The sequence below is a fragment of the Gopherus flavomarginatus genome, chromosome 8 (assembly GCF_025201925.1).
Source record: "Gopherus flavomarginatus isolate rGopFla2 chromosome 8, rGopFla2.mat.asm, whole genome shotgun sequence".
NCBI lineage: Eukaryota > Metazoa > Chordata > Testudines > Testudinidae > Gopherus > Gopherus flavomarginatus.
The window spans coordinates 87,146,952-87,167,546 of NC_066624.1; the positions used below are offsets into that span (position 1 = coordinate 87,146,952).

General features: G+C 39.6%; 2 protein-coding genes across 3 annotated transcripts in view; one reads left to right on the forward strand and one right to left on the reverse strand.

The window, feature by feature from the left end:
- MED12L (mediator complex subunit 12L) overlaps nt 1-20,595 on the forward strand; it is a 276,235-nt gene that overhangs the window by 82,587 nt on the left and 173,053 nt on the right. The gene's annotated exons all lie outside the window — the stretch shown is intronic.
- P2RY14 (purinergic receptor P2Y14) lies at nt 581-15,479 on the reverse strand. Its single transcript, XM_050966096.1, has 3 exons — nt 15,317-15,479; nt 4,760-4,866; nt 581-2,205 (listed from the first exon to the last, which is right to left on the reverse strand). The coding sequence occupies exon 3, from the start codon at nt 2,179-2,181 to the stop codon at nt 1,189-1,191; it is 993 nt and encodes a 330-aa protein (XP_050822053.1). The 5' UTR covers nt 2,182-2,205; nt 4,760-4,866; nt 15,317-15,479; the 3' UTR covers nt 581-1,188.

Here is a 20,595-nt window from a genome sequence, read left to right on the forward strand (position 1 = left end):
AAACAGACAGGATATAGTTTTCTGTTACTGTCTGTAGGTTGTAGGAATCACTCTTATAGATTCCTGTAGTTTTGTTGCTCTTAAATGAGATAGCAATTTTCCATAAAGGTTTCAAATAGATTTTCATGAACTATAAAATTACCTCCTGTCGCCAAATCATTCTAGAATTCCCCAGGTTCTACACAGAGACTTGAGGATCTGAGTTATGTGACACCTTTATTCTTTCCTATTTTCCTTCAACTGTCCTACAGTTGGCTGGTTGGAACCAGAATCCATCATCTCAGCTCTTCATTTTGCTAGAGATTCATGCAGGGCTCTTTCTTCCCTTTAGGGGCTGACTTGGCCTCTGTCAGCCATTCCAAAACAGTCTGATCCTGAGGTCAGAAGTGGTAGAAGATATTCTCCACCCCTGAGCTGATTTTTTTTTTAAATTCAATGTCAGTTGCAAAAAGTAGGGGAAAAATCAGTTTGGGGTGAAATTGTTGAATCCAGAAGTCTGTTCCAGAGTGAGAATTTAAACCTAGGTCTGTCACATTCAAGATGGGTGCCCTAACTACTGGGCTAAAGGTTATGAGTGGGGGATAGTGTCACTAGCAGCGTCACTACCTCCTCATCTTTCTCCTCCTCCTCCTCTGGCCATTTTGTGAATGCCCAAAACTATTTGTGTCAAATTCGCGAATAATTGGAAGGCAACTGAAACTGCATTTTTCATTGAATAAGCTTTGTCCAACATTTTTTGTCCAGCTTTGCTATTCAGTCACTCCCAAGCCCTTGTTGCTAGCTTGTACTTCTTATGTGCTCCAGGTTGGGTTATGGAGACTAACGGGCTGCAGCTGTTGCGTAGTTCTGCTGGTTAATCCTTGCCACTCGCATAGAACCCAGACCTGCATGTCCAGCTTTCTACTCCAGTCATTCTCCTGTCTGTACTAGGCCTCAAACAGCTAATATATTCCATTGTAAGAAGTTATAGTTTGAAGTAATCTGGAAGTAGTGCATAGTACAGCATGTGGTAATGCTTTTTAATATGGAAAACAAATAGCTGAAATGCTTTTTAAATTGACACCTCATGTTTATTGTTGCACATGCTCTTCATTTATCCAGTTCCTTTGTTAACTGCTTTGCAATCTGGAATAATTTTCCATACTATATCTTATAAGAGATATGTGAATTTCTGAAATAATGACGCTGTCATGTAATGTTTGACCTTCTGGATTTAGAGTTTTCTATTTCAGCTAAAGTTGTCAACTTGAGATGCAGTTTTTGGTATAACTTTTCTCTAAAGGGCTTACAGAGAAATAAATAAATAATGGGATCAAGGCACACATTTGCAGCGGAGAGTAACAGAGTAAATTCTTTTGCATAGTACAGATTTTTGCTTGACTGACAGGAGAACTGAGATCCAGTTTGACTTAATGTGTATGGAAGTCTGCAAAGATGATATGGCACAAAACAAATGACAAATACAAACATGATGCTGAATATATTGCGATTGATTTTTTCCCTAGTTACTGCTGAATTTCTCCTGAACTTTCTGTAGGAACTATATATTTTTCTTGCTATTGCACTGTAAAAAATGATTAACAGAAGAAACACAGTCCAGAAAATTCCTAGGCAAATATAGCTTGAAGCCTTATGCCACTGTAGACCAAGCTCACTTTTAAGAGTTACACACTTTTTGGAATTATTCTCTGTAGGACTTTGGTTAGTTAAAATAATATTTGGAAATGATAAAAACATGAGCAATGCCCATACGACTACAGAGGTAATCTTGCTGTAATTAACTGTGTGAACAAAGGAGGTAAGCAGAGGCTTTACAATTTTGTAGTATCTGTCAAACCCTATGAGGCCAAAAAATGTTATTCCAACGTACATATTTAGGTAAAAAATAACAGCTGAAAATCGGCAGACTAAAACATTGATCTGCCAAGGCCCAATTTCTGAATCATTAAGAATTTTGAAGGGGAGAGTCAGGCTCATAAGAAGGTCGGCAACAACAATATTCTTGAGATAGACGACAAAGCTTTTCTTGCTAGGAACATGTAGAAAAATCCATGCTGCTACACCATTTAGCAGGATTCCTCCTATGAAAATGAATCCATAAGCCAGTGGAATGACATGAGTAGTTACTACTGAGCTGTAAGTGCAGTTGTCTTCTGAAGCGTTTATGCTTGAGTTGGACATCTTAGAATATTTCAGTCTGTGTTCCTGAAAGCAGAGGGAAAACAGTTTTACCAGTAAGACAAATTGGATTTATCTTAGTTTGTTCATGTTGCAGTTGATGCCTTTCTGTGAGTAGGTGCATGTTGCACATGCTGAATCCTGTTCTTGTACAGGAGGTTCATTGTGCAAAAAAAAAAAAAAAAAAAGTGGGGAAACTTGTGGGAAGATCTGGTTAAAATATCAAGGTGATCATTCACTAAGTGATATAAATTTTGTAAATTGTGGGTGTCTACTGGAGGAAAAGTCTGCTTACAACATTACTTATGTTAGAAAAAATGTGGATCAGAATCTTTTTTTAATTTTCAGCACCACTGATTTCCTAGCGCCTCAAGTGCATTTTCACTTTAACGAAATTGCTATGTTTTTAAACACTGAAAATTTCATTCCCCTCCCCCCCCCCCTTAGTGTACTACAAAGTTGCACCCTCTGAGCATGGAGGGTTCCAGACACAGCAGAATCTAATGAAGTTCTGTTCTGCGAGAGTAATATGTAAGGCATGATTTCAGGTGCTTAGAGGAGGCTCCCTGTTTTTTGTTCTGTAGCGGAGACAAGATTGATGCTAGTGGGGGTGAGATTGGTGGATATATCCCTGCCCAGATCCATTGCCCACTAGGGCCGTAGAGGCTGCTCCAGTCCTGAGGCTGGAGTCGCAGCTGCACAGTCACTCAGTTGATACTATGTTACTTGGGGAGTTGGCTTTCTTCCTGTCATGCCCCCATAGAGATACCAACTCCAGTTACTTGGGCTAGGTACTGGGAACAGGATTTGGAGCACAGTCCATGTGGTTTAATGAGTGCAGATATATGCAGTTACAAAGGTCTGGAGTTTTTAATTCTAAAGCCCGGTATACTATAGATATCTTGTATGTTATTAGAAGGTGTGAGGGAGGGAAATGTTGCTTCAGCAAATTTTATATTCTGTATATTGCACTTGTAAACAAGAGACTGGGGAAGAACACTAGATAGTGCCAGCATTCCTTACGTTCTCTGAAGGAAAGCCGTAGAGCAAGTTGTGCTAGCTGCACTTAGTTGTTAGTAGCACAGTTATAAAGACACATTTGTACACTAGCATAAGGTGTGGGCTAGAACTGTCTTTTAAGGCTCCCCAAATTAAAACCTAGAACATTTCTTCGTGGTCTCCAGAAAATCACATCTGTTGTCTGCTCTGCGATTGCTTTGACAGAAGATTTATGGGAGTCTATTGTCCTTGTTAGGAACTGAACAACCACTATTATATATTGCTGCTGTATTTGGCAAACTATAAGAACAACTGAGAAAACAAAGCTCTCTGGGGTCCCTTTGAAAGTAAAGCTTTTGCTTGTTGTCATAAGCTTGATTTGCAATGGTCACAAGTGAACCAAAAGCCAAGAATATCAGATCCATGGGATCCCTGTGCGTGGGAGGCTGGAACTCAGACACAAGCTTGTGGTAATTTTAAATACACTACATGGGAAATTTTCTTAGAAATAGAACTGCATAGTTGTGTCACTTTGCATACTATATTCAAAACATGCCTTTTCAAGTGATATTGCAGATTTTAAGTCAGTCACCTTTAACTTGGAATATGATGGCATATGGTATATCAAGGATCCCAAATTTTCCCAGTCATAGGTTCAGAGGCCCACACACATCCAAAGGTCAACCAATTTAAACTCCAGCTGTCAACTGTAGTTGGGAAAAGGTGTGTGTGTGTGTGTGTGTGTGTGTGTGTGTGTGTGTAAATGTGTAGGGCTGTTAGACTATAGTCACAACGTTAATATATGGGGAGGATCATTAAAGGATAATGAGGTTAATTCACCTAGAGCTTGGGAAGAAATGATCAAATATAGGAAGGTTAAAAAAAACTTGCTACAATTTTCCCAACTGAAATGTCTAAAGCTAGATACCTAAATCCCTATTTAAGCACCTAAACAAAGCCTTATTTTAGATGGGCTGGGTACCCACAGCTTGATTTAAATTGATGGGAGATGTAGATACTCAATATCTCTGAAAATGAGGCCACTTTTATTTAGGTATTAAGGGATCTGTGTTTGAAAACTGTAGTCCTTGGCTACTGTCCTCTTCCCTGAACCCTTGTTTGCACTGTATATTTTCTGTTTAGACTGTAAGCTCTTCTGAACAGGGAGCTGTCATGTTGGTCAAATGCCTCGGAAACATTTGGGTGCTATGTAGAAAATGAGCTCTATGCACAAGAATTTCACTAACGCCTAGTGGCTCTGTATCTGTTAAAGAGTTTGGGCAAGTTCAGGTGATGGTCCTTGCTCAGATGCCACAGACTCTGGAGGGTTGTCTCAATGATGTTGGCGCAAAGGTGGGTATAGAAGAGCTTTGTATGTTTTCTCTAGCTTAAGTCCAAGACATAGGATTCCTTAGAAGAAGATTAAACTTTCAATTTTTGCTTAGTTCAGTTTCATTTTAACAGTTATATAGTTCATAAATATATTATCTAGACTATACAAGCTGGTTATATCTAGGGAGTGGCTGAAATCACATACAGGACAGAATTTGCAAGTCAGCTGAAACCAGCAGCATACCCTTACCTATCTTATTCTGATTTGATAGGTTGCAGTGGTCATTTACCGAGGTGTCAGTGTTCTGAGGGAATTTTGTATCCCAAAGGGCGGGGACTTTTTCTTCGTTGGGTAATCTGTACATAAAATGAAAAAAACAGTTTGGTTGTGTGTCAGTGGTTACATATCTCCTTAAAGAGTATTATGGGGGAGCTGACAGTAACCCCTGTATTTAAGTTGCCTAATATTTGATGGTATAAAAGATCGTGGAGACCTTTTATTGAAAAGCTCAACACTTCCATAGTTTGTAGCAGGCCTTTAAGATTTGGCAGGGACAAAGGCCCAGGGCTAAAGTCTTCTGTTTTGCACATCGTGTGGAATTCCATTCAGGTTTGACTGAATTATAACCTGATAAACGTAATCATTTCCCTGCTGTGGCTTATGTTCCTCAGGAAAATGTTGGTAGTGCCTCAAAACTAACTAACTACGAACATTCTAAGAGCCAGGCCCATGCTGCATTGGAGAACCAGGAAGTTACTGGAGCAGCTGTCGTGAGGCGGTGTGGTGTATATAGCCCCAGAGTCCCATATCCTTCTCTGTGGACACCACATGAGGTAAAAGCTCACTGTGTTTTTGGGGAGGGGAGGGATGAGCTGGGCTGGAGTCCTATAAGTTTCCTGGCCCCACCATATTGCACTAGCAGCTAATCCCGCTTTGTCTTTTTTTTTTTTTTTTTTAAGTCTTTAGCTAACTCAGTTTTTTTTAAAGCTTTATCACAAATGTAGAACATTTTTAACATAAAACTGCTATATTAATTATCCTTTTTTAATAGTGCATTAGAAAATCCACTTAGTTGCTATGCTATTTCTATCCTCAGTGAGAGAAATAATGCCTAAACAGACTTCACTCTTTTTTGCTCATTGGCATTGGAAACTGTTATTCTTGACCAGAAGTTCTTAAAACAACCTGTGTAGTTCTTGTTGCCAAGGCTGTATCTTGCTTTTCACTAATCACTGTGGTCATATACTGCACATCTGGTTTGGGTATCCCCTGAAGATGATAGAATTCTATACTATACAACTTTATTGTTTATAAATGTGCATCTGCATACAGAGCTGTCTGAACAGTGCTTCAAATATATCATTTTTAGGCTTGCTAACATGCCTAGCAAGTTTCTCTGATTTGATGCATGCCGCCACCACCACTTTTCAAAAATAAAATTAAAAAGCAATATCCTATGTAGTGATCCGGTATCAAAGATCCTAATGTAATTGCCTCAGTACAATAGCTGCACCACTAAATAACTCATCACTTTCTCTCTAGTAACTCATCGTTTTCTACCCTCCTATGTTTGACAAAAAATAGATATGCCCCCGTGCAGCTGCTGCTGCTGCTGCTCCTCTCCTCTCTGTGGGGAAGTTTGTGGCAACTGGACCTCTGTAACCACAAAGCCACTGGCCATGTCCTCCCATTTTCTGTTGCATATACTGCTGTTCTGTGGTGGCTCATGTGAAGGTGGCATAGAGCCCAGCACCACCATGTGCAGGGGATGTGCAATCCTTCATACTTGTTCAGCAGCTGTCTCTCACACCTTCGCAACAGGAATGTCTTAGTTCCAATATTGATAGTGGTTTTATATTTAGGTAGCAACAGCCTGTACTAAGCTTAGAATTGACACCTGTATGTGTGTCTTTTTTCTTATCCAAGATAGCATAAGTTTCCCAATGAACCACTATCTGCCATTTGATTTTAAGTGTGTGATTGAGGGATCTATCTCTGTCAGTTATCTTGGAGGTGAGGGTGATATAAAGCCAACTGAAGGTAGGAAAATAGTGTCTTTCCTTGCTAGTAAATTTGCTGTGCGAGAAAGATTATAATATACGCATTGGTTAGCAAATTTAATTAACCAGTTACTACTTCTAGCTTTTTCTTGGTTCTTTGGATTTGCGTTCCTTACTTAAAGTACAGACTGTACAACTATTATGAATTTGAGTTTTATTAACCAAAATAGCTTTGAAAGCAAATAAGAAATTATGGAAAGCAAAATAAAGATTATGAGATGATAGCATTCACAATGTTGAAAATTGAGCTTAACATGGGATGTTACAATTTTCAAGAGATAAATGCGTTTGTTTAATTCAAGATCTCATTACACTCTTGTTTCAAAGACAAACTTTTATCCTTGTTCTACATTAGTCTGGGTGGTGATTGTGGTATCAGCATGGAACTATGGATCTTTAAACATATATCCAGGTAGGATCAGTTTATATGTGAAACTCCATGCAATTGCCTCTCACACAGATAATCAGGCCTTATAATTATTTAGGCTTTAAAACATTTTAGGCTTTAAAAGATTTAACTTCATATTGACTTTTCAACATACCATTTAAATGTATCAGTTTATTTAGTACAAAACGAACGCTTTTTTAGATATACGTCTGTTAGAAATAAAAAATATTTATCTTATTAATCTACTTAAAATAGACAGCATTGCCTGAACTATATAATATTTGTGGTCAGGTTGCCTAAGCCATGAGAATTCCTCAAACTGAAAGCGTCTATTAAAAGAAGGGTTTAGTTTTCTGATATAATTTCTTAAACCTTAATATCCTTTTAGATTTATCTAATACGATTATACCTTGATACTGTATGAAAAAACCTAGTGTGATCTACTCTATCTCTGTTGCACATAAGTGTAAAACATATAAAGTGGAACAAAAAGGTAAAAGAAGAAATTACTTCACAGCTTAGCAAGAGTTTGTGGTTATCTGACTGGTTTGCTATTGTAAATACTCAACCTGTGTGAAACACAGAAACTCCGTCTGCTGTCTGACATGCTCTAAATGTTTAGGGCTAAAGTATGCCAAGATTCTGGCCTTTGTCTGTATCTGTACTATTGTTGTTTGTTAATAAGCACCATATTTCCATATATTACAGCTATCCTGTAATTTCTGTCCTGATATTTGCTTGTGTACATGTTAAAATGGTGTGTTCTAATTTCTTATGTAAGCATGTAATGTTTACATAATTGTTTTAAATGCCTGTGCCACATAACATGATATAGTTTGTATATCATGCATATACATTAGTTGTTTGTACAAAGAAAGCAAAATTGACAAGCTGAGTGCACAAAAATTTGATTTGGTCAAGCATATAAACACCCACTTCTTTGTGGACTGCCAGTTTATTTTATAGTCTTGCCAAAAATGTGAAAGGAAAGTTTTATGCAGCTGCGTGATTAAAATGCTTGTATTCCTTCTATATTTAAATGCTTATCCCCACCGTACATGGATTCCAAAACCATTGAGACTCATTTCCGGATGTACTACAACTTGTCTGTCAAATTCAGAAGTCTAAACATACATTTCATAACCTCCTTTTACTGAGTACTAAATAAGATTTGCACAATCAATCAGGCAAAATAACATAACCTTTGACTTCTATGTGTGAGATGAAAGACTAATTTTTTTCTGCTCTCTTCCCTGAAGCGTCAGACAAAGGAGATGCTCTCTTCTTCCCCCCCACCCCTAAAGAACACATTTCAGTGGAAGAGTCCTTCCTGACCCCTGCAAGTGACCAGCTGAAGTGCTGAAGCATGAGATTTTAGGAACAAAATAGATGAGACAAAATAGACCCAACATAGAGAAAAAGCATGGTTTACCTTGACTGATTAACTTGAGTTAAAAGCACGATTGCTTTGTCTACAGTAGGATTTTAATATGTGTTAATATGTTAGTTATGTTTAAAACTGCACCTTTTCCTCTAGTGCGGACATGGCCTTTGAGGGTAAAGGACAAGAGAAGACCTATTGCTGAAGTCAACAGGGCCTGATGAAATGCATCCTAGAATACTCAAGGAGCTAATAGAAGAGGTATCTGAGCCTCTAGCTATTATCTTTGGAAAATCATGGGAGACAGAAGAGATTCCAGAAGACTGGAAAAGGGCAAATATAGTGCCCATCTATAAAAAGGAAAATAAAAACAACCCAGGAAACTACAGACCAGTTAGTTTAACTTCTGTGCCAGGGAAGATAATGGAGCAAATAATTAAGGAAATAATCTGCAAACACTTGGAAGGTGGTGAGGTGATAGGGAATAGCCAGCATGGATTTGTAAAGAACAAATCATGTCAAACCAATCTGATAGCTTTCTTTGATAGGATAACGAGCCTTGTGGATAAGAGAGAAGCGGTGGAGGTGGTATACCTAGACCTTAGTAAGGCATTTGATACAGTCTCTCATGATATTCTTATCAATAAACTAGACAAATACAACTTAGATGGGGCTACTATAAGGTAGGTGCATAACTGGCTGGATAACCATACTCAGAGAGTGGTTATTAATGGTTCCCAATCCTACTGGAAAGGTATAACAAGCAGGATTCTGCAGGGGTCTGTTTTGGGACCGGCTCTGTTCAGTATCTTCATCAATGACTTAGATATTGGCATAGAAAGTACGCTTATTGAATTTGCAGATGATGCAATCCCTCCCAGTTTGGTAACTGCTTAGGAGGATAGAGTCATAATTAAAAATAGTCTGGACAAATTGGATCGATCACTCCCCGAATCAGTGGGTAGTGATCGATTCCCGATCACTCTGCTGTCGACTCTGGAACTCCACCACGACGAGAGGCATAAGCAGAGTCGACGGGGGAGCTGCAGCAGTCGACTCGCTGCTGTCCTCATAGCCAGGTAAACCGACCTAAGATACGCCAACTTGAGCTACGCTGTTTGCGTAGCTGAATTTGCGTATCTTAGGTCAACTTCTCCCTCCTCCAAGTGTAGACCTAGCCTCAGTTTCACACATACAGAATGGGAAGAGACTGTCTTGGAAGGAGTACGGCAGAAAGGGATCTAGAGGTTACAGTGGACCACAGGCTAAATATGAGTCAACAGTGTGATGCTGTTGCAAAAAAAGCAAACATGATTCTGGGATGCATTAACAGGTGTGTTGTGAGCAAGACACGAGAAGTAATTCTTCCTGCTCTACTCTGTGCTGGTTAGGCCTCAACTGGAATATTGTGTCCAGTTCTGGGCACCGCGTTTCAAGAAAGATGTGGAGAAATTGGAGAGGGTCCAGCAAAGAGCAACAAGAATGATTAAAAGTCTTGAGAACATGACCTATGAAGGAAGGCTGAAAGAATTGGATTTGTTTAGTTTGGAAAAGAGAAGACTGAGAGGGGACATGATAGCAGTTTTCAGGTATCTAAAAGGGTGTCATCAGGAGGAGGGAGAAAACTTGTTCACCTTAGCCTCTGAGGATAGAACAAGAAGCAATGGGCTTAAACTGCAACAAAGGAGGTTTAGGTTGGACATTAGGAAAAAGTTCCTAACTGTCAGGGTAGTTAAACACTGGAATAGATTGCCTAGGGAGGTTGTGGAATCTCCATCTCTGGAGATATTTAAGAGTAGGTTAGAAAAATGTCTATCAGGGATGGTCTAGACAGTTTGGTCCTGCCATGAGGGCAGGGGACTGGACTTGATGACCTCTTCCAGCCCTAGAATCTGTGAATCTATATATTGTTTCCTAAAGTAGAGATGGTCTATGATATCCCCTTGGCTGATTAAAACCCCAATCTCTAACAATACTAAGTAAACCTCTCTTTTTCCTGGTCTCTGCATTTTCTAACTTCTTACCATGATATGCTAAAAATTTAAGTTCCCACCGTAACTTCATTATGTTTTCATCATAACTCATTGGTTTTACAGTTTCATAGATGTACAGTTATTTCAGCAGCATGCTGATACACCATTTTTAGCCAGTTTCTCTTTAGGAGTGTGCAGTGCAGATGTTCCCTTAGGTTGTCATGTAGAATAAAAGCACTGCACACCCCTCTTCCCCCAGTAACAGTGTAGATGCTGATGCACTGCTTGAACTCTTAGGGTATGTCCCCTACACAGCTCTCTAGAGGCCCAAGCAGTGCCTCCCTGAACTACACTGCTGTTTCTAGGAGTGGAGTGTCCTGCTGGCTCCCCACTGCTGGAGTCTTTCCCTACTGCCAGAGTCTTTCACTGTCACATGTAGCTGTGCACTGCAGTGTGGATGCAGCCTGCTTTTGACTGCAGCATATGGCTACACATAATCTACACACCACCACCAGTCGTGTGCAATGTAGACATACCCTGTGCATAGCATGCATATTTTTATATTACACTAGCTAGGGCTGATAATGATCAATAAAGATTTACTATAACTTAACATAAAAACTCTTTCCAAATTCTTCAACTGTGCATAGTTTGGTCCTGCTTCCCTAAGGACGCATTCAATAATGGAATAACCATCTTCAGTTCGTGTTTAAACTAGTTTAATTTTTTCATAATCAAATGTATAAAGCACCTTGCAACCTGATGATGGCTGTCCAAGGACAGTGATTTAAAAAAACTGGTTCACACCTGGTAAGTGAACCTTGTAGTGTAAAAGAACTTTTCCTTCAGTTCGTAAAGATTAGCCTGGTCATGTTGTTCTTTAATGTAATGGGCTAGTATTAATTTTGTGTCCGAAACAGGTTTTGTTAATCAATTTGTAAGCGTTTGTAAATGGCTAAGCAGCTGGTGACCACTGCTTATCACACTTTTCCTAATAGTCTCATTAAGCACTTGTGTTCCCTCCATCTTTCTTTGTATCCCCCTGTTGCCTCTCATCTTATATTTAGATTTTAAGCTCTGTGGCGCATGGACCATGTCTTGGTACATGGTTTTTACAATACCTAGCATTCTAGAGACCCAATTGTTGATTGGGAGTCCATTAGGCACTACTGTAGTACAGAAAATAATTATTTTACTTAAAATTGTGGGCCTCAGATCATCAGACCTTGCTCAGCTTCCTCTGTCAGATGTGTTTTTTTATATGTAATACAAGTCAAAAGTACTGTATGTGTTAGTGATAACAATTTCTTGCTATTTCCTTTGCTAAGAGAATAGATTCGTATTGTTTTTCCTTATTTCATTACAACTTTTGTCACAAGGCAGCATCAGTATTTTAATACCAAAGAGGGTGAAAGTATGTACAAAGTATTACTTCAACCATTTAAAATATTCCATGTTTGTATTGGCTGGTCATTCCTCTTGACTGTCACAAATTTCAAGGCCAAAAAAAGAGAGAATGGAGAACAATCAGTCAGTCAAAGTACAGGATGCCAGAAAAGTCAAAATAAGTTTTTGTTTTTGTTTGTTTTTTTTTCTTTCCATAAGAGGTAGAAAATATTACTGAGAGACTGTGGCAAGTATACAAGCATGTTCAACGGAAAACCTCATTTAAAAAAAAATCTGCTGATTGACAAACATGGAGATACCATTAGAAGATTTTAATTCTTCACTTTTCTATGTTATCTGGCAACCTTTTTCAGGAAGGACCACTTAAGTGTGAGAAGGTAGTTCATTCTCCATGACTCATTCAAACCTTGGCCTGTGTCACTAAACCACCACCAGATGTGTGTGTTTGATTCCTTATATGAGTGAGGTACTGAATTTACAAGCTTGGTTATGGTTTCTGCAAATGCTTTCCCTGCAGCTGGTGATTTGCGAATATAAATTAAACGCAGTGTGGACCAGACCTTACAGCTCAGTTTTGGAAGGACTACTCCTGTGAGTATCATAGAATCATAGACTATTAGGGTTGGAAGGGACCTCAGGAGGTCATCTAGTCCAACCCCCTGCTGCAAGCAGGACCAATCCCCAGATTTTTACCCCAGTTCCCTTAATGGCCCCCTCAGGGATTGAACTCACAACCCTGGGTTTAGTAGGCCAATGCTCAAACCCCTGAGCTATCCCTCCCCCCATTAACCTCTCACATAAGTAGTCCCATTAACCTCTCACATAAGTAGACACTATGCCCAACAGTAAATATCTGTAGCCCTTGGATTCACTTTTGTCAGGATTGTAAATGAATGCCAGTTTCCAGACAGGTATGAAATATCTGTGCGTCCAAGTGTATGTCTATACCACAAATTAAGGTGTAATTGCAGTGTGGATACACCTACCCAGGCTAGCTTTAATTCTAGCAATGAAGATGTGGTGACATGGACCCTGGCGTGGGTCAGCAGGCCAAATATGTACCAAGAGTCCCTAGTGGCCTTCTACTGAGGTGGCTAGCCCATTCTGCAACATCTTCATTGCTATTGTTACCTGCGCTAGTTAGATTAAAGCTAACGTGGGCATGTCTCCTTGCCTACTTTAACTCTGGTGCAATTCTTAGGCAAAATGTGGACTGAGATTTTGTTCTGTTTTCCCCGCCCCTCCATTGTTGCTACCTTAGATATTCAGTCAAGTTAGTGACACTGTATATAGTCATTTTTATGTCCTGCTAGCTCAAACAACTGATGATGACTTGGAAGCATACAGGAAATTTAATTAGATTGCTTGCATGATTTTCAGAGGTGCTGAGCACTGCAGCTCCCATGGATTTCAACTGGAGTTGTGTGTATTCAGCACTTCCAGGCTTTAAGTAATCAAGTAAAATTGTTAATACAATAGTTTTTGTTAACGGTCCATACTTTCTTTTAAATACATTGGCATCTGCAGGTGTTGATCATAGGTAATGGGGATTATATCGTCTGACGGAAAAGGACTTGAAGTACAGAAGGATAAGTAACTGATCCAGTCAATCTCCTTAGTTTTCCTTATTGATATTGCTGTTTCCTTACTTTGTTCCCCACGACTACTACTGTAAAAGAGGAGTTGATAGGATGCAGCACCATTGTAAAGTACTTTACGCTGTAGACGGAGCAGAGCTTGCCGCAGTCAGATAGGGCCAAATTCTGCACTAATTTAAGATCAGTGACTGTTGTTGAAATTGATGGGACTGCTTAACTGTATAAATTAGCATAGAATTTGGCCCACCATTATACATGTAATCAACATTTGTATAAACAGCCACATTCCCAGTGTGTATATGTCTCCCTCTTCTTCTCCCTCTCTCCCCCTCTCCTTCTCCCTCTCTCTGCCTCACTCTCTCTCCCTCCAGGGAAAATAGATAGATGTGACGAAAACAAAACTTGAAGTCTTATTGTTTGTCTTGGTAATGAGTAGAATTACAAAGATGGCTCTTTTTTAAATTGACTTGGCAATAGAAAGCATGCCATTTACAATAGGCATGTATAGTGTGGATGGTCTTTTATAATGGAGACTTTACAGACCACACTTATTACATTAATTTAGATTATAACAGACACTTTATTGGCATTTGAGTGGTTTCTTATACTCTGAAGGGAAAAGCAGGAGAGTATAGAAATCAATTGCTGTAGATATCGTTAATTTTCTTCTTAAAAGTAGAACACCAAATTCACTGGAGCCTAGGCACAAAGCTCATGTAGTTGGGGATGGAGGACACCTAAAGGGTAAAGTTTTTTGTTCGCTCACTGCAGCACCCACTTGTAGCCAGTTCATTTGTTCTTACTGTCCAAGATTCCCAATCAGTATCTCTCCTTGCTTTCCCCCCTCAAAGTGTAACATTGTCTCATTTTAGTGATTGCTAAAGATTGCCATTTTCTTTCTGGAGAGTCTGTTTTGTTCTTGTTTCTGAATTTTAGACTAGGCTCTAAACTAATTAAATAAGCATTTATGATTAAAGGGCTAGTTTTGTTGATTTGTGCAAACTCCTGTACTCACAGGGAGACCCACTGAAGTCAGTGGCACTTCAAGGGTCCCCTTTGTTTGCATGTAGAGCTATTTGTAGCATCTAGCCTAGGTATTGGACTTATTTCCAATATATGAATTAAGCTTTGAAAAGCTCCCTTATGCAATCAGCCCCAAGGTATTTCATTAATTGGAAAATAGGAGGAGTAAGGGGAAAAGTTGACATGGACATGTGGTGTGTACATGATCATCCTGACCCTCAACATCAGAAGATTAAAAAGAAATCATATTTGGCTTTTAGAAATATCAGCCGTATCAAAATTTTGGTTCCTTTAAGCCATGTAAAATACTTTGTGTGCATTAACATTTTTATTGTCCTTGAAAGCAAATATTTGAGGATGCAAGTGGTATTTTTTAAAAAAATTGCAAATGAGAAGGTATTAAAAATACCTATTGAATAATATATCTAACTATTTTCATGAAACTCCTTGGACCATGGAAACCTTCCTTAATTTTAAATATTTATATTCCATTGATCACCGAAAACTAAACAAAAATCTTGGGGTGGAGAGCGAGGAAGCACTGCTTAAAAGAAGAAAAGGGAAAAACAACACAATCAAAAACCCACACTTTAGGAAATAAATCTTAAAACTACGTATAAAGATGGAAAATTCCTTACCTGTATATCTGTAGGAGGTCAGACTAGATGATATTATATTTGCATACTGTGTGAATGGTTTCCTGTCCACACTTACTTTATCATTTTAAAGCATTTTCTTAAACACATCTAACTAATAATTGTAAATGTTTGTATATTAACAAAAATGTAGGATTGTATAAAATATGTAAATATAAAGTGATATTTTAATAGGAAAAGCAATTAAATATAAAACTTTACATATGATTCTTGTTGCTAATTTAAGGCTAAACAAATACATTTCAGGAGAAAGCATATACTAATTTATTGGAATATATTACAGCAAAAAGTTTTAAATTATAGCGTTTTCTTTCACTCACCAATTATTGTGTAACCTTCTCTGTGGTATCCGTTAATGTTGTTCCTTAGCAATCAGATATACTCACAGTTCTAGACTGAATATGCTTCATTCTGTTTTCTGCATAATCTTCTTAAGTAGCGATAGAGCTTGAAACTGCTACTTTAGTTCCCAAACTGAAGTATTTAAAGGCTGGTTCGCATTGTCTTCATGCTTACCCAAATGCAGTTTAAATGTCAAGTACTGCAGATGGCCAGTACTATTTTTTTAATACTTAAATGTACTTCCAGGAAGATCAGCACTGAATTTTATTCAGAAGTTACAAATTTGTGAAGTTTGGCAAAACACTAAACGATACGAAGCTGAGGGTTTTTTTGTTTTTATTTTCAAATTGTTCTCATGTCTAGCTGTGACCTTCTCTAAGAAGTTACTAAATAGCTTGTGTATTTATTAGTGAAGTGCTCTAAACTGGAGGTCACGGGTTGCACTGCAGTTGCTTGCAGTGTGTTGCGAAAATCATAAATATTTACTTTGAGGAAAAGCATGATACACCCTTGGTTTTTTTTTACATCTCATGATTACTCTAATCTTATTGCCTGCCTCCCTCTCCACATGCTTTACTGGTAGGCTCCCAGATCAGCCACAACTCTCTACTCTGACCCTATGCCAGCAGCCCTCCCAGCTATCTCCGTTACACCACTGATTTCCTGAGAAAACAACAATGCATTGGTGACCTTCCAGAAAACAGCATTCTGGCCACCATAGATGTAGAGGCTCTCTACACAAACATCTCACACACAGATGGAATACAAGCTGTCAGGAACAGTATGTCACAGCACAACTGGTTGCTGAGCTCTGTGTCTTTATCCTCACACACAACTATTTCAAATTTGATGACAATATATACCTCCAGATCAGTGGCACCGCTATGGGAACACACATGGCCCCATGATATGCCAACATTTTTATGGCTGACCTTGAACAACGCTTCCTTAGCTCTCGTCCACTCACGCCCCTTCTCTACCTATGCTACACTGATGACGTCTTCTTCATCTGGACCCATGGGAAGGAGACTCTGGAAAAATTCCACCACGATTTCAACAGTTTCCACCCCACCATCAACCTCAGCTTGGACTAATCTACAGGGGAAGTCCACTTCCTAGACACTACGATGCAAATAAGTGATGGTCACATTAACACCACCCTGTACCGAAAACCTACCGACTGCTATGCCTACCTTCATGCCTCCAGCTTCCATCCTGGGCACACCACACGATCCATTGTCTACAACCAAGCACTGAGGTACAATCCCATCTGCTCCAACCCTCAGAGAGAGACCAACACCTACAAAATCTTCACCAAGCATTTTCAAAACTACAATACCCGCACGAGGAAATAAAGGAACAGATCAACAGAGCTAGACCTGTACCCAGAAGCCTTCTCCTGCAAGATAAACCCAAGAAAGAAACCAACAGAACTCCACTGGCCATCTCATACAGTCCCCAGCTAAAACCCCTCCAACGCATCATCAGGGATCTACAACCCCTCCTGGACAATGATCCCTCACTTTCACAGGCCTTGGGTGGCAGGCTAGTCCTCGCCCACAGACAACCTGCCAACCTGAAGCATATTTTCACCAGTAACTGCACACTGCACCATAGTAACTCTAACTCAGAAACCAATCCATGCAACAAATCTCGATGCTAACTCTGCCCTCATATGTACACCAGCGACACCATCAGATCAGCCATACCATCACCGGTTGGTTCACCTGCACGTCCACCAATGTAATATACGCCATTATATACCAGCAATGCCCCTCTGCTATGTACATTGGCCAAACTGGACAGTCCCTATGGAAAAGGATAAATGGACACAAATCGGATATTAGGAATGGCATATTTAAAAACCTGTAGGAGAAGACTTCAGTCTCCCTGGACACACAATAGCAGATTTAAAGGTAGCCATCCTGCAGCAAAAAAGCTTAAGGACCAGACTTCAAAGAGAAACTGCTGAGCTTCAGTTCATCTGCAAATTTGACACCATCAGCTCAGGATTAAACAAAGACTGTGAATGGCTAGCCACCTACAAAAGCAGTTTCTCCTCCCTTGGTTTTCACACCTCAACTGCTAGAAGAGGGCCTCATCCTCCCTGATTGAACTAACCTCGTTATCTCTAGCCTGCTTCTTGCTTGCATATATATACCTGCCCCTGGAAATTTCTACTTCATGAATCCGACGAAGTGGGTATTCACCCACGAAAGCTCATGCTCCAATATGTCTGTCAGTCTATAAGGTGCATCAGGACTCTTTGCTGCTCAAAACCTGTAAAATTAATGGTGATACAAAAGTGTGCATTTCTTACATTTGATTTTCACTTTTTAGTTATTTTCTTGGGAAAGTTCAAAAAATGTTGTCTTTTTTTTCCCTTTCAACCTCAAAACTTACTCTTGTATTTTTTCCTCCCAGGTTCACATTAAATATGTATTATGTTCATTTTAAAAAATAAAAACAGTCATACAATCCAAAAATTAGGAAATGCCAAATTAAGGTTGCCTGTACAACCTTAGTTTGGTCCCTTGGTGCATATGCATTATGATAACCATGTTTCCCCCAAAGCCTTCTCTGCATAATTCAGTGCACAGGATGGATAGTGCCTTCATTGAATGGTTAGCTATTTAGTTGCATTTATGCTTGTCATTCAGTGTGTGATCCTATGCCTTATTTATTACACAGCATCCAAACCTTGCTCTAAGTACAGAATTACTAATTTCCTCATGGGCTTTTCTATGAGTGCCCATTACTGTAATATTAGAATTGTTCACAACCGTTGATGAAGTTATCTTCACAACACTCCTATGAAATAGGAAGTGGCATTACCCTGTTTTACCAATGAGTAACTGAGATGCAGAGATTAAGGCTAAAATTGTCAAGTAACCACTAATTTTGGGTGCTGAACTTGAGATGCCTAGGGACTGATTTTACTCTACCATTTCTGTAGCATTTTATGTTCAGTGCACAGCTCACATAGATTTTGATTGCAGTTGTGAGTATTCAGCGCTTTTGCAAATCTGACCCCACATCTCAAGTTGGGCACTTATAAAATAAGTAACATTCAGTTAGTGGCCACCTAAAAAAATTTTGGTTTACAGGACTTCACCAGCACCGCATAGCAACTCTGTGGCAGAGACAGGGATAGAATCCATTTCTCCAGGGCAGCATTCACCTTCCTTAACAATGAGATTATTCTCTCTTTTCTTGCAGACCTCTTGCCTCATTCACTGTACACCTTCCAACTTCTGGAGGGAGGCAGGGTCCTATGGACAACCGCTTCCTTCACGACATACCCCTGACTGATTACTTGAGCACTGTCCTTTCTGTGCACTGAAAGAGGAAAGGATCTTGAAGGAAAAATGGTATGTGCTCATTAATTAAAGACTATCATAATGCATATGTGCAAGTGAGTAGAGTGGGTGCAAATTAAGGTTGCACAGGTAACCTTAACTCTGATATGTCCTCACTTTTTGGTGCTTTGCAACCTTAATGTTCTTTTAACATAGTTTGTGTGTATTTTCCTAGGTTTTTAAAAAAGCAAACTGAAAAAAATAGAAATTCTGTCATGTGGAATCATACCAAGCCTTACATGGTCATCAGCAGGGCTGGAGCCTTTAAATCTACAGCACAGACCTCTGCCACTTGACCTGTGGAGTAACTGATAGTAGTAGCAGGTGGTTGTTCTCTGTGTGGACCAGCACTAGGGGTGGCTGAGGAAAAATTTTGACAGTGGGTTTCACAGGTATTTCCTAGATAGCAGATTAATGTTGACTCAGAAACATTGACTATTCCAAATTCTGGAAGGGGGGAGTATGTTCTAGTGGTCACAGACCCTTCTTTCTCTTTCCACCCTATCTGCCCCCGATGCCTGTGCTTGTTGCATGTACCCACTTGTATCTTGTCTCTGCACTGTTTCTCCCTTTTAACTTGTCTGTTTTTATTTCTCTAATTTTTCTCTGTCATTCTCCTACTCGCTGCCACTGCCTTGTTGCCCTCTGCAACCTGTCTCTACTTCCTGCCTTCCACCTTCTCCACATGCCTCTGAGTTGCAGTCAGGCTGCTTCCTCTTCTCTCTGCTCTCGGTTTCTGTGCCTAGCACCTGCACAGCTCCAGCAGCTGGGAGGAGTAATTTTAGAGGCTTATAACTTGGATTTTTACCATCTCTGGGAAAATCTGCCCAGATTTGCCATCACATGACTGTCACCATGACCCTCCTGCGACAGCTCCAAAATATGGTGGCTCTAGGGTGTCTTAATGAAACAGTTGTATGAGGTTTTTTAACTTGTAAAACTGTGTATTTTCCCCTCACATTCTGAGAAGGAGCTACACTGTTTTTGCTGAAATGGTGCAAAAATGTCATCTGAGGCAAACATCTGGCAAGGGAATGGTTGAAGACTGGTAAAATTATAAGCAGTTGAAAACAAGCTCTTAAAATTGATAATGTTAGGCAGCCTAGGTAAGAGTTCCTTTTTCTTTTTCCTGTTGTCAGTATCCCTTCAAACTCTGTGTTGTATTTTTAGTCTTGTCTTCACTTTATTTTCTCTGAATCTTTCCTGCATCATCAGATGTCACTCAGAGCAAAAACAGGGCCACCATTCCCATTTATCTTGCCATTTGCCACAATGGTTACGTTGTTATGCTTCTATAACTTAATTTTTGTTTACTAGGATAGACTGTTGTCCTGGAGATGCGTGGACTGCATTTAAACTATTCCTACCCTTTGACCTGTCCAGCTTGGATGGCCTTACCATGAGTTAAAAGTCCTGTGAGCATAGTTCTCAGGGTTATTGGAGCCGACAAGGCTTTCACTTCCCCAGGGAAGCCTGTTTTCTCCCTCTCAATTTAAAACATTTATTTTACTTTAATAAGACGACACTGTATGATGTCATGGATCTCATTTGATATTTCTGGATGGTTGTATACCTAATGTAGCTTTTGAGAGAAATCTAGTGAATGTCTGTGGTCATATGCCAGACTTCATGAGGGGATTGGTGCATGAGCTTGTAGCAGTGCACGCTATCTATCTTATTCATAATGGAGTCCACAGATCCAGGACATTCGGTCTCTGCTCTGTGCATCCTTGGAGCTAGACCAGAGCTGTCAGTCTGTGGCAGGGGAAGTGAGGCTCCACCTCTGAGAAACCTGCCAGTTTTCTTCCACCTTCACAGATGCTGGCAGAAAATCAACTCTTCTCTTCTGCAAAGTAAGTAAAGAAGTCAATTAGCTTAAAATCACCAAGCTCTCAAGT